At 42.2% G+C, this 15,443-nt stretch overlaps 1 protein-coding gene across 1 annotated transcript in view; it reads left to right on the forward strand.

The window, feature by feature from the left end:
* GTF2IRD1 (GTF2I repeat domain containing 1) overlaps positions 1-15,443 on the forward strand; it is a 172,823-nt gene that overhangs the window by 85,742 nt on the left and 71,638 nt on the right. Inside the window, 4 exon segments of the mRNA XM_032216806.1 lie at positions 3,281-3,591; positions 9,954-10,043; positions 15,170-15,191; positions 15,193-15,251. Coding sequence (XP_032072697.1) covers positions 3,281-3,591; positions 9,954-10,043; positions 15,170-15,191; positions 15,193-15,251 — 482 coding nt within the window.

Below are 15,443 nucleotides of genomic sequence, written 5' to 3' on the forward strand. Positions count from 1 at the left end.
ATAAATCCTTCCATTGCCCACCATCTACTCAGAGCTGAAGAAGCTTAAAGGATGAGAAGCAAAACATCTTCAAAGAAAAACCAGAAAATCTAATTTCCTCTCAAAAAAGCACCTTTGGGATAGGATTAGAACTTCTGGCTTCTGTTTTTCTATGGTTCAAATCCAAGTCAGAAAACTTGTCTAAACAGTTACATCTGACTTTCGTTTTCAAGCAGCTGAGATGTGATCTGAGAGATGGGCATTATTCCCATTAGTTTCTTATCATGATCATGCTCTGGTTTCCATGGATTTAACTAGTACCATGGATCTCCAAGGGAAAGGACCTCTTTGATTTGTTCGCTCTGGATTTTGTTCACTTCAGAATACTTCGGGAATTTCTGTATTATGGTTCTGCTGGAGGCAGAGGATGGTTATGCCTTAATCAAGATATGCAAGTTTAGCTAGTGGCTCATTTCACAAATAATGCTAAAACCATGATGTAGTTTTCATATTACTTCTCATCATATGCAGTTCAGGACTCTAGTTCACCAAATCCTGGCCTGTCTTAATGTTGTATGAAAGCAGCCAGTGAATATTCATGGAGCACATTCATGTGAACCCAAAAAATTGGACTTATGGAACAATCTATAATTAAATCAAATATCTAAAATATAGAAAAGAGAAAATGGATAAAAGAGGAAGAAAGGGAAAAAAGAGTTGTATTAGTAGATTAAAGGGAATAGTAGCATGATTGGTATTGCTATGTAACTAATTAAGAAATAAAGAAATTATAGTATATTGTTAATTGTAGAAAAAATTGAAAGAAATGCTCTCTATGTTAAAACTTAATTAGAGGATATATATTGTTTATAGTAAACTAGTCCAACAGAGAAATATGAAATAATTCGGTGTAATTTTTGAAGGGGCAATTGAAGATATTGTTTATGTATCAAGAAAAAATAAGTATAAAAATGGAAAATAATGGGAGAAAATAATTTGGCTGAAAGGGAAAACCAAACTGTGATGTAAAATGGATTATGTAAATAAGAGGATGTTAAAGGAAAGATCCGGTCAACACTTTGTTTCTATAATATGTGTAAATTTGTATTAAAAAAAACAAACCTTTGGATATGAAAATATATAATTAAATCAAATATCTTCTATGGTCCAAGGCCAACATAAACTACAATATGTTGTGTGTGCACAGCCAGTGAGTCAGTAGGAGAAGGATATTTTATTTCAGGGCTGCCAAAGCGCTTCTACTTGCTTCCAGGGGTTGGAATATAATCAGGTATACACTGACAAAAGGTATTGAGCGTTCTTGAGTGATTGAGGCCAGCCATTGGCTGACCCTGACTGGGAAGGGATCTGGAAACATGTTGATGAAGTAGGAATCAGCAGTTCCAGGCTAGAGAGATCCAATATGTCAGCATAGATTAGGTGCTTTTCAAAGCCATCAGCAGAGCAGCCAGGTGCCCATTGACTTGGAAAGGTGGGAGGGGGAAAAAAGCCTACAATTTAAACCTTGGAGTTTAGGCCTATATATAGGCTTTGACCTCTGCGTATTGCAGTAGGCAAATCTCCTCTCTTCATTCCTGTCAGCAATAAACTAATCTTGCCGAGTCATAGCCATGAGCCGATGCTGAGAAAAGCAAGACTGAATAAGGAGCTAAGTATCTGGAGAACTGAGATTTATAGCCACGGCTGATGAAAAGCCTGACAGAAGGGCTATAAATACTTCCTATTTAGGATGGAACTTTGCCTACTGAGCAACTGGATTGAGATTTCTGGTTCAATGCTATTTAGGAATTAGGAAGTATAATGCCTTTTTTCTACCTTCACTCCCTTTCTTCCTTGTTTTTGCTGTCCATCATTATAACATCCCTTAGCAATTTTATTTGCTGTCAGTCACCTTTTGTTTCCTTTGCACCAGGAAATAAGGTGATAAAATAAATGGGTTGAAAGATGCCAATCCAGCTAGTTTCTTTTGCGCATCCAGCAAAGGGCCTTTTTCCAAATCATTCTCTTGGCCGGTCATTTATAGTTTAATTTTCAATACTTTCTCTGTCTTCCACATGTCATTTCTTTATTAACATCTTTTAGACATTGAAATTGTAATTTGAGATAAGTATATGTGCACCAGAGGTGGGTTCCTAACGGTTCGGCCTGCTTCGGCCCGGTAGCGGTATGGTGGCGTGGGTTGCTGTAACCGGCAGCGACTCAGGTCTGCCATGCCCCCAAACCTGTTCTCCAGTCAGCACCACCATCTTGTTTTTAAGTTCTGTGCATGCACAGAGCAATTTTAATTGAACTGTGCATGCCCGCACAGCATGCATGCCACGCATGCAGCATGCAGCATGCATCCCACGTGTGCATGAGCGAACCAGCAGTAAAGCCGGTCAGAACCCACCCCTGATATGCACGCTCTTTCTCTCTCTCTCTCTCTACACACACAAACACATATAGTATGTGTGTGTATGTATGCCTGTGTGTATGTGTATATAAATATATATCTTATGTACTTAAAGAAGCAGACCTCCAAACTATCTCTCTCACCCACAATATGGACTAGCAACACTCTCTGTATACTAAGTGTGTGTGTACGTGTGTGTGTGTGCACACGCTTTTGTGTGTGTGTATAGATAGATATATAGATATAGATATACCAGTAGATATAGATGGATGGATGGATGGATGGATGGATGGATGGATGGATGGATGGATGGATGGATAGATAGATAGATAGATAGATAGATAGATAGATAGATAGATAGATAGATAGATAGATAGATAGATAGATAGATAGATTATGTGTGCTGAATATAGTAACTCTGCATTGGCAACAGGAAGGGCATCCAGCCACTCAGCTCCATTCAGTTGTCCACCCAGCAAGGGGTTATATGGAGTCATTAAAAGACGATTAGAGAGTGGGGGGGAGATATGATATAGATATGATATAGATATTTATTATAAAGAGAGAGTGTTGCTGGTCCAGATTGTGGGTGAGAGAGATAGTTGAAGGTCTGCTTCTTTAAGAACATAAGAAGAACTCAGCTAGATTAAGCCAAAACTCTACCCAGACCAGGATTTTGCTATCTTAGAGTGGCCAACAAAATACTTCTTGGAAGTTCATAAACAGGACAGGAAGTCAGTTTTATTATACGGCTTTAGCAATTGGCTGATGTTCAATAACCTGTCTCTGAATTTACAGCATATTTTGTTCCTCATTGTTGTATTAAATAGTTCAGTGTACCAATTTAGGGTAAACATGAAATGATGTGCAATTTCCTCCTCTTCTTAGGCCACCCGAGGACTCTATCAGGGATCCCAACCCTTCTCTTGAGATGAACTCCTCTGCCCTCATCTCCAAGGGGAACCGAGAGCCAGGCCTTAATCATGTGCGCCTTAAGCAGGCCAATCAAGACACTCTTCCCGGGATCACCACCAGCGGTTTCCTGTACGGCGTATCGCTGCCCACACAGATTGCCATGGAGATAAAGCAGGAAGGTTCAGCCAGTCGGCATGGGATGAATGCAGTCGGCGACATGCTGAGGCCCCGTCCATCAGGAGAAGCGAAGGTGCCTTCGCCACAGGAGTTCGGTGACTGCTGTGGTAATGGCCTTCATGTTTGCTGCCCCAGCAATGGTTGCCCCAGAGCTGGTGCAAAGGTGTTGGTGTAGCCTTGGAATGAAACAGGGCGGGAATAGGAATTGGGTAATGATGGCTTTGATTGGATTATTGATGACGGTTTTGACAGGGTCATCCTTAAGTAGGAAGGGACAGTAGTATTTGGTCAGCCAGCCATAAATGTTGAGTCAGTTGTCAAGCATCCAAATGGAAGGCATGTAACCACAGGGATGCTTCAACAAATGCCATAAGTCATTTTTTTCAGGGATGTTGCTACTTTGAACCTGACAACACAACTGATTAAACGAGATGTACTATTTAGGTGGTTGGTACCTGAAGGGATGTTGGTAACCTGGCAGGAGAAAAGGATTAAAGTTGACAATCTGGAGAAGGCACAGGATTTATATGAGCAACTAGTAAGCCCGGAAGAGGAACAGAGCAGTAAAGAGGATATGGAATATAGAAGCCAGGAAGAACGACAACAGAGAATAAGGGAAGAACAGGGAGAAGGTAGTAGGGAGGAGGAAGAACAACAGAGAGAGGAGGAAGTGAGACCAAAAACAAGGAGCCAAAAAAGAAACTAGAGTTAATAAAAAACAAAGACATGTAGTTGGGTTTTTATATTGTAGTGCTAGCCAAGAAAGGACAAAGGAATCAGGGATAGGTTTCATCTTCAAGTTCTAGGATCAGCTAAGTTCAGGTAGTCCTTGATTTGTAACAGTTTCATTTAGCGACCATTTAAAATGACAACGGCATTGAAAATGTAACATATGACCGTTTTTCACACATAGGACTTTTGCAGTCTCCCCATGTCATTTGATCAAAATTTGGACACTTGGCAACTGATTCATATTTATGACAGTTGCAATGTCCAGGGATCATGCGATCACCTTTTATAGCCTTATGACAAGCAAAGTCAATGGGGAATCCAGATTCACTTAACAATCGTGTTACTAACAACAACTGCAGTTCACTTAACAAATGTGGCAAGAAAAGTCGCAAAACTCACTTAACAAATTTTTCACTTAGCAACATACATTTTGGACTCAAGTTGGTCATAAGTTGAGGACTATCTATAGTTTAAAGGTAAACCACCTTTTGAGTAACATCACCAAAAGTGTGTATAGTCAAGGCTATGGTTTTCCCAGTTGCAACGTATGGCTGTGAAAGTTGGACCATAGGAAAGGCTGAGCGCCAAAGAATTGAGACCTTTGAACTATGGTGCTGGAGAAGATTCCTGAGAGTCCCATGGACTGCAAACCAGTTAGTCCCAGAGGAGATCAACCCTGACTGCTCTTTAGAAGGCCAGATCCTGAAGAGGAAACTCAAATACTTTAGCCACCTAATGAGAAGGAAGGCCTCGCTGGAGAAGAGCCTAATGCTGAGAAAGATTGAGGGTAAAAGAAGAAGGGGACGGCAGAGAAGGAGGTGGCTGGATGGAGTCACTGAAGCAATGGGCATGAGCTTAAATGGACTCCAGAGGATGGTAGAGAACAGGAAGGCTTGGAGGAATGTTGTCCATGGGGTCACGATGGGTCGGACGAGACTTTGCAACTAACAACAACAAGCTACAGTTAATTAAGGATGCTTATTTTAGAGAGAGGGTGGAATGTTCCCTTGGATTTTAAAGAATGAAGTCTTGATTCAATTTGGAATTATCTTTTTATTTACAAATGTTCTCGGGGCGTTCTTGAGAGAAAACACATCTTGTTTTCTATCTCACAAGATGTTTTATAATGCACAACAATTCCCTTCCTCCCACACCATCAAGGTAGCTGACCCAAACATTAGTGCTGTTGGAGCTGAAAATAGACTATTTCATTCTGAGCTGAAGGTGATCATGAAAATAATTTGCATTTCCAGACATGGTGAAAGAGTAAATCAGGATTTTGCATACAGGAAAGTCAGTATCTAGGCAACGTGCACCTTACCAGCATTCCTTTTGTGGTCTCCCAGAGCCTTTCCAGAGGGGGGGGAGGGCTAAAATTGTGGGGTTTGGTCGTAAAAGCCAAGCGGACATCAGTTTCAACCTTGAAATCTCATGAGTGCCCTTTCCCAAATGGGCCCTGGACTGCCTTCCTTTAGGAAAATGGCGGTCAGCAATGATGCATGGGCCCGATGCTGTTCTCAAATATGTACAGGTAGTTCATGATTTACAACAGTTCATTTAGTGCAGAGGTGTCAAACTCAATTTCATTGAGGGCTGCATCAGGGTGTGTTTGATCTCGGGGGGACTAGGATGGGTGTGGCCAGGGTGGACATGGTCAGCTCAGCATCAATCATGTCGGGGATGCTTGTGAGGGCCTGAGTGCTCTGCCAGTGGAATCGGAGCACAGAAGAGCCATGGACGACCCTTGTGAGTTCCATTTTCGGCCGTGACCTCCTCTTGCAACCCTCTGCCAGCAAAAATGGAGCTTGGGAGAGCCACATGTGGTCCTCCCGAGCTCCTTTTTTTGCTGGCAGAGGCACTGCGGGCTGGTCCTTTCCAGAACGGCCCCGCGGGCCAGATCTAAGCACCCCGCAGGCTGGATCTGGCCCCCGGCCTTAAGTTTGACACCCCTGATTTAGTGATTGTTCAAAGTTACAATGACACTGAAAAAGTGACTTTTCACATGACCATTGCAACATCCCCATGTCACATGATCAAAATTCAGATGCTTGGCAACTGGGATGTATTTGTGACGGTTGCAGTGTCCCGGGGTCATGGGATTCACCTTTTGCAACCTTCTGACAGGCAAAGTCAATGGGGATGCCAGAATCACTTTATAACTGTGTTACTGTCTTAACAACTGCAGTGATTCACTTAACAACTGTGGCAAGAAAGGTTGTAAAATGGGGCAAAACTCACTTAACAACTGTCTCATTTACCAACACAAATTTTCGGCTCACTTGTGGTCGTAAGTCAAGGACTATTTACATTGCTCTCATTTTTTGCAGAAAGTTTGGGTTCTAGCAACAGAAAGCCAAAGTCCAAACAAAGCATAGGAGATGCTCCAAACAAAGTTCCGTTCTAATACATTTAGCGACTGTAATTGGGACCTGCAACTCAGTCATTAAATAAAGCAGTCACTAAATGAATGTGCACCTGTGCATATAATCTATCTTTATCTTTCCTTCGCTTTACAGACCTATGGAGATTGTAAATGCTTGTAAATGTTGGTCATAAAGTTACTTTTTCATCATTGTCGTAACTGTGAATTGTAGCTAATTGGACTGGGCTAAGTCTAGTATATTGCTTCTCACTGTGGCCTATCAGATGTCTCAAAGGTCCTGTTAGGTAAACTCCCCGTTGGGAGAGTGAGTACGTTCAGTGAAGCGTTGTGAGAGTTGTGTTGGAGAACACACAAACCAGCATACAGAGACACTGCAGTTTAAATAGGCTTTCACTTTCGTGGAAATAGAGGTATCAGAGTCCATCAAACAGTCCAAGTCATACACAGATAAGAAAGTCAGTCATCAATGTCTTTCAGTTAAGGGATAATCCAAATAACATAGTCCAGTATCATATAATCAGTCCGGTACTCAAAGTTTGCTAACAGTTGCAAAACTTACAATAGCTCATGGCACTCAGATCAGATCAGACCAGCATCTAACCGACTGAGAGCTAACAGTCATTCTGGCTCCCTCTTATGACCGATTGAGGAAACAGCACCCAATCACATTTACAGCATGATTTAAAGAAACAGGTATAATATTGCTATATGATTTATATATTGCCAACCCAACCGTTAGAATTATATTCCTAACAGGTCCAAACAAGAGGAGACAGTGACATACAGTATATCACAGAAATGAGTACATCCCCTCACATTCTGTAAATATTTAAGTAGGAGCCGAGGTGGCGCAGTGGTTAGGGTGCAGTACTGCAGGCCACTTCAGCTGACTGTTATCTGCAGTTCAGCGGTTCTAATCTCACCGGCTCAAGGTTGACTCAGCCTTCCACCCTTCCGAGGTGGGTGAAATGAGGACCCAGACTGTGGGGGCGATATGCTGACTCTGTAAACTGCTTAGAGAGGACTGAAAGCCCTATGAAGCGGTATATAAGTCTAACTGCTATTGCTATTGCTATTAAGTAAAGTAGTGAATATACAGCTTGTATTAATAGTGTAAATATGCTGTCCCCTCAAAGTACTCACTTTTGTTGCCACCAGTTTAGACATTAATGGCTGTGTGCTGCGTTAATTTGAGGGGACAGCACATTTACATTGTTATACAAGCTGTATACTCACTACTTTACATTGTAGTCAAGGGTCATTTCTTCAGTGTTGTCACATGAAAAGATATTTAAATATTTACAAAATGTGAGGAGGTGCACTCACTTCTGTGATATACTGTACATGATCCTCACCCACTCTTCTTCCCCTTGAAATATGCTGCCCCTAATCTGAATGTAACATTGAGTCTTCATGACCAATTGACCCACCCTCCATGAATTTATCCGATCCCCTTTTAAAATCATTTAAATAAGTAGTCATCACCATGTCTGGGGACAATTCAGTCCTCAAGTTCATTATGCATTAGGTGAAGAAGAGGTTGCTTTTCTCTATTTTAAATCTCCTGCCAGCTAAATTAGCTTCATTGAATAAGTCCTGGTTCTAACATTTTAAGAGAGAAGGAAAAAACTTCTTCCTCGTCCATTTTCTCCAGGCCATTCATGATTTTATACACATTTTATATTTCAATCACATTCAACTTTTTTCTTCCTTAGAGTCCTGAATGTGTCTTCTCATAAGGAAAGTGAGAATCATTTACATTTTCTTAAAATTGAATTGCATCTGACATTTGGTGGGTCATTCACTCAGTCTGAAGAGATCCTCGTAGATCTCTTCGCTAACACTCTGAATAATTCAGTAATATCTGCAACCTTTACCACCTCACAGCTTGCCTTTACCACCTCACAGCTTGCCCCAAAGTCAAGATCATTTATTGAAAAGTGCCAGTCCCAGTGCAGGTGCTTAAGAAATTCCATTTCTTATATGTCTCCATGGAAAGAACTGCCCATTTAGTCAGACATTTTGTTTTCTATTTTTCAACCACTTAGCAATTAACAAAAAGACAAGTTTTCATATTCTATAACTCTTAACGTTACTCAAGCACTTTTGACGTTGGCAGTTTTTTGATGAAAGTCATGTAAACAGGTGCAAGCATTATTTCAAAACAGAACAAAATTTTTAAATAAAACTGTAGCTTTTGTAACTAGCCTTCACTCATGAATTACAGACAATACCTGGGTTACGAGCATTCCTTTAGCGAACGTTCGAATTTACGCAATAAGCACCCCCTAGTGTATGCGAACAAGACACGAAACTACGAACCTTGCAACACCACAGCAGTTGTTCACCTTTACAAACATCTGCAGAGGCTTGGCAACATTCATCCTGAATGTTGCCAGTCAAAATGGAGTTTCTGGGGGGCAGTTGTGCCCTTCCAACATTCTGTTTGGGCCTCCACAGGCCTCCCCTATGACATTGCAGGTCAAAATGGAGCTTCTGAAGGCTGGATCCATGGGTCGGGAAGGCCTTGGGTGGTGTTAGGCGGGTGGCCTGTTCCATCACTAGGGCCCCCATAGCCTCACCCACCCTGAAATACCTCATGTGTCCTTAAGGAGCCTCGCATTCGATTAGCGAATTTTTGGGGAAAAGGAGGGAGTGATCCGATTCAAGATTCGAAATTCACTCCCATGAATCCTCGGGTTACGAATGGAAGGGGCAGGCTCCATTCCATTCGTAACTCGAGGACTACCTGTACATCTCTTAATGCAACCTACTTTGTTTCAGTAGCCATCAGCTTTGGCTAAGGAAGACTATTATTTTGTTGCTGAAATTTCTGAGCTGGAATCCCAAATGCAACAGAAAGCAACACCAGGCAATAATCCTGTTCAGATAGTTTTCAACTTCCAACCGGTTGCTTAACAACTGCTCGACATTATGACAGACCACCCTAGAACTACTTGTGACTCATTCTCCAAGTTATGAAGGCCAGACACACATACACACACACACACACACACACACACACACACAAACACGTGTGTGTGTGTGTGTGAAGAAGCATTTTGGATGCTTGGCAACTGGCTCGTCTTTGCAGTGTTTACAGTACCCCTTGGTCTCATAACCACAATTTGCAATGCCCCCCCCCCTTATTTCTGATGTTTTACTTCCATTTTCCAGCAGAAAATGCCCATTGGGGAAAATGGATGTACTTAATGACTGCAGAGTTCACTTAACCACTGCAACAAATGTAAAAGCAGATCCTCTTTTGCTTTGGTCATGATTTTTTCTGATTTTTTTTCTCTCATCCTCCCCTCCCTCAGTCTTATGTTGCTTTCTTTGCTTTTTTGTGTCCAGGACAGAAATCTATCCTCCCCGGTGGTCCACTCATCCAAAATGTCCATTCCTCCAAACGCATCCTTTTCTCCATAGTCCACGACAAATCAGGTAAGACTGCATTCTCTGGTCTTAGAGAACGGCATCAAAATTTTACAGGTGAGTGTGAATTCAGATTATAGAACTCTTTCATATGAGACCTCCCAAAAAAGCTGTTAGAAAAACAACACTAAATAACTGGTGGAAGGAAAATAAAGGCGTAAAGTGGTTGATCTTAGATCTGGGATTACAGATAAATGAGCGAAATAATGGGTTTAAATGATAGAAAGACCAAGTGTGGATGAATGTTAAAAGACATTATAACAATAGCAGTTTGACAATGGAAGAAGTCCTTCAGGGAAGTCGTGTAGTTGTTCTGACCTAGGCTTCACCAAATCATGAAACAGACTCCTTATCCCAACAAAACCCCTTTTTATTAAGCTAATGTGAATTCCTCTCATTCACATTCAGCAAAGTCCTGGCAAACAATCTTTCAAGGGTGAATTTATAACCACAGACCTTATCAGGCTTGGAGAGCTGCCAGGCTGGTATCTTCCAAACTGGCAATCCTGTAGAAAACAATACTTGGTAAGGAGTCTCTGAGAGTCACAAATCAATCTTCACACTAATTAAATGAACAAATTGTCTCCTGCAAACTCCACTCCCCTTTCGTTCCTTTTTATTCCCTATGGGAGGGGCCATTCATCGTCCACCTGTGCCTTTACCCCCGAGTTGGCTCTTGTTCCTTAACTTTTCCCTTCTCCTGGCAGCTCTGTGCATGTGCACATTGGGAACAGGCTCCAGGTGTTCTTCTGCCCGATTGATCTCTAACTCTGAAGGCAGCTGATAACTGTCGGACGGCCCTGGCCTCCTCTCTGCCTTCGATGCAGAGCACTTATCAGCCTTCCCCAGACTCCAGGACTGGCCCATGTTCCTCCCCAACCTCCTCACTGTCTGAGTCTGCCACCAGCTCTGCTGGCCGCTGGCGGACTACAACAGTACTACTTACTAACTAAAGGTAGTCCTCAACTTATGATCACAGTTGGGACAGAAATTCTGTTACTAAGAAAGGCGGTTGTTGGGAGTGGTCGCTGCTGATTTTATTACCTTTTTTATGAATCCAATGAATCCAAATTCCCTCATTGGCTTTACTTGTCAGAAGCTTGCTGGGAAGGTCGCATATTACTGTAACACGCTCTACATGGGGCTGCCCTTGAAGAGCGTTCGAAGACTTCAGTTAGTCCAGAATGCAGCCGCGCGAGCGATTGTGGGTGCACCTAGGTACACCCACGTTACACCTATCCTCCGTGAGCTGCACTGGCTTCCTATTGGTCTCCGAACACGCTTCAAAGTGCTAGTCGTTACTTTTAAAGCCCTACATGACATCGGACCTGGCTACCTGAGAGACTGCCTCCTGCCAATTACCTCCCACAGACCGATTAGATCGCACAGACTAGGCCTCCTCCGGATTCCATCGGCTGGTCAGTGTCGACTGGTGATCCCCCGGGGGAGGGCCTTCTCTGTTGCTGCTCCGGCCCTCTGGAACGATCTCCCCGTTGAGTTCCGGACCCTTACTACCTTTCTGGCCTTCCATAAAGCGACGAAGACCTGGCTGTTCCGGCAGGCCTGGGGCTGTTGAATTGTCCAGCCCCATTTCAAGTTGTGGATGTTGTTGCAATTTTAAACTGTTTATTTATTGTTTTATATTCCCCCTCCCTTTTTATTGTAAGCCACCCAGAGTCTTCCAAGAGTGGGCGGCATACAAAACTAATTAAAAAAAAATATGGCAATCACATGATCCTGAGATGTTGCAGCTGTCCTAAAAACATAGCAGTTGCTACGTGCCTAAATTTTGATCATATGACTAAAGATTCTGTGATGGCCATAAGTGTGAGGATTGATCATAAGTCATGTTTTTCACAGTCACTAAATGAATGGTCGTAAATTGAGGACTACCTGTACCTGTTGGCATCTAGGGAATTGATTTAAGGCAGAGGTCTTCAGACGTCAACTTTAATACTTGTGGGCTTCAACTCCCAGAATTCTCCATCCAGCTATGAATTCTGGGAGTTGAAGTCCACAAGTCTTAAAGTTGACGTTTGGGGACCTCTGATTTAAGGTGATCAGAATTGCCTGTTTTAAGTGACAGGAGCTCTCTGGAGTTTCTCGGACCTGTTGCAAATAAGCTTGGAAACCTTTGCAAGTGAATCCTATGTTCATTCTCTGTTTTATTGTCTCCTTTTATGTACATTGGCTGGCATGAGACTTCCTTTACAACTAATACAAGGCCATTGGGTTGGGGGTCTGCAACTTGCCTCCTATCAGGTGTGAAAGATCAGGTCCACATGGGAAGGTCCAATTATTCTGATTTATTGCTACTTATGCACAGGAATATTCTCAACTAAGGTTAGCCCTTGCCAGAAGTTAGATAAAGGCCAACGGAATTCAAGGGGATTGGACTTAGCTTGCTTGTGGCTACCTAGAGATTCTAGGCTGAACCCTCTTTTGACTCCCCCACTCCCTTCAGGTTCTACCACTCCTTTCTGGCATTTCACAGATCACGTCACTTGGAATAGTAATGTGGTCACAAAAAGGCATGGGGCCAGTTCTTTTGCTCCTATTCTCCTTTGGGGAAACTTTTAAAGCTGGACCACAGAGATGTCTTCGGATAGCGCTGACTCTTCGGCTTTGAAATGGAGATGAGCATTGCCCCCTAGAGTCAGGAACGACTAGCGCATATGTGTGAAGGGAAACATTTACCTTTAATAGAAGCAGTAGCGTCCAGGAAGCATACCTTCCTATCCCAAAGGTGCTTTTTCAAGAGGCAACTGAATTTTCTGGGGTTTTTTTTTGAAGATGTTTTGCTGCTCATCCAAGAAGCTTCTTGGATGAGCTTCTTCGGCTCTTCTTCTTCTTGAGCTCTCCTTGGATGAGAAGTGAAATGTCTTCAAGGAAAGATCAGGAAGTCCAGTTTCCTCTTGGAAAAGCTCCCTTGGGACAACCCTGAGCTGGATGACTGAGAATCTCCATAGACGTAGAAGATAGCTTCCTATCTTCACTTTATTTCTACCTCAACGTTCCTCAACACTAGCTGAGCTCCTACTGTAGTTTCCCTGTGGTCCACCTAGAGCAGTGTTTTTCAACCACTGTGCCGTGGCACACTAGTGTGCCGTGACATAGTGTAAGGTGTGCCGTGGGAAAAACACTTTATATATAGTCAATATAGGCACAGAGTTAAATTTTTTTAACATTTTCTAATGGTGGTGTGCCTCGTGATTTTTTTCATGAAAAAAGTGTGCCTTTGCACAAAAAAGGTTGAAAAACACTGACCTAGAGCAACATTGTTTGCACTGATTAGCAATGGTTTTCCAAGCTTTCAGACCAGACATTTTCCTACTTCTACACTATAGATAGATCTGGCAGGTTATTTGAGCTAAGCATGTGTGTTCCACTCATTTCCCTATTATATTTAAAACATGATATATTTTCCGCTCAGAATTGACGGCACTCCAGTCTCTTACCCTTTTCTCATTGGCTTCTTTTCATTTCTTCCGACTTGATCGAGATAGTTTCTCATTAGCTTTTATAGCACATTTTAAAGTGATGATATATTTTTATAACATACAGCTTTATTTTAATTCTTTTCTATAGATGCCAAGTCTAAATGGGGAATGTAAATATTTTTATAATACAAATACATTCAGTTGAGCTTGCCAGGAACTTAAGAAAAAAAAATGTTATGTGCTTAGGCCACCCAGAATACTCACTTGAATAAAAAAGACAGTCAGTCAGTCAAGGAAGTAGGCTGCACAAACATCACAGGAGCTGTCAGGCAAATCTTATTTTGGAGGACAAGCAGATGGACCACAGTCAGTCCCACCTCCTGCAGAAGTGTGAGGCAACAGAATGTCAAATCACTTGACCATGGTTTTGCATAAACAGAAATGGGGTAGTCATAGCCCCTGCAAGTCATCCCCCCAAATTCTCTCAATACAGTCTCTCAGTCTTATGGAAAATGACTTTTCCCTTTTATGATGGAGGAGAAAGAAGTGAAACTGAGAAATATTTAGGTCAGTGATCATCTACAGTTTAGGTGGATCTCAACACTTCTGACCAAATTTCAAGGATTCATTGCTCTATATGAATTCTTGCCCCTGGGCTTTAACAGGATCTCAGTGCCCATTTTTACATCACTGACCTCCCACTGCTTGGGGGTGACTACATAAATTTTTTAAAAGTACAATTCAATTGCAAAAAATAATGCATACAGCAGTGGTGGGTTTCAAAATTTTTTAGAACCTCTTCTGTAGGTGTGGCCTGCTTTGTGGGAGTGGCTTGCTGGCCATGTGACCAGATGGGAGTGGCTTGACAGCCATGTGACTGGTTGGGCATGGCCAACTTGTTAAATGTGGTGAAACTCACTTAACAACATTCTTGCTTGGCAACCAAAATGTTGGCTCAGAAACTGGCATTTGAAGCACGCAGGTCTTAAAGCTGTCAAGTTACAAGACTCTTGCATCCCTAACCCTTTAGAAAAAAAAACCTCAGGGGTGTTCAAACTTGACAGCTTTAAGACTTGTGGACTTCAACTCCCAGAATTCCTCCTCTCGCTCTTCATCTTGATGATGTGCGGACGGGTGGCGGGGGGGAGGGAGCTGGAACCGGTTCTAACGGCACTGTAGATTTGTGGAACCTCTTCTATAGAAGAGGTTAGAACTGGCAGGAACCCACCCCAGGCATACAGCAGGTAACAGCATCTGGCTAACCTGGCTAGGTTATTATTTGGATGGAAGATCACCAGAAAATCCCAGTGCTATATTCTACCCTGAGATCATTTCCATATTGCTGTTTAAAAAAGGACTTGGAGCTGTTTGTGAAGTTGCTGGGTTTAAGTTTAAAGATTAAATCTTTTTACCTTTGAAACAGTCACCAGTGGATACCCCTGTATGAATGCAAAAAAAACAACAACCCCACCCTATTGCAGACTAAATGTATCTGGACTGATAACCAAGACCTACAATTTTGGATGATGTGCCTTGCTTTGTGATGATTTTGGAAACTATATGTAGTAAGGGTCCCTATCTGGGGTAGCCAGTGCAAAAGAAAAGCCCCTGGCAATGGGGTAGGAAGGCACAAACCTTGCTTCGTGGAGACCAGATTCTTCCTCTGGAGCACAGAATCTTCTTTTGTTTTCCTAGATAAATGGGACAATTTTATAAAGAACCGAAGATATCAACACCCTGAGGGAATGTGTGCAAATTCTGTTTAACAGTCGATATGGTGAGTGGGTGTAAAATTCTGTTTATCATCTGTGGTGTTTGTGGCTTGCATATAATTACGAAGCAATTTTAAGGCATTTTTTTTCCTGTTGATCCCAAGCTTTTTTAAAAATAAAACCGCTATTCGCTGTTGTCACAATAGGTGGCTTGTGTTACATGTCCCTTCCTTAATTCCTTCTCGGTAAGGTGGTTT

This window comes from Thamnophis elegans, chromosome 4 (assembly GCF_009769535.1).
Source record: "Thamnophis elegans isolate rThaEle1 chromosome 4, rThaEle1.pri, whole genome shotgun sequence".
NCBI lineage: Eukaryota > Metazoa > Chordata > Lepidosauria > Squamata > Colubridae > Thamnophis > Thamnophis elegans.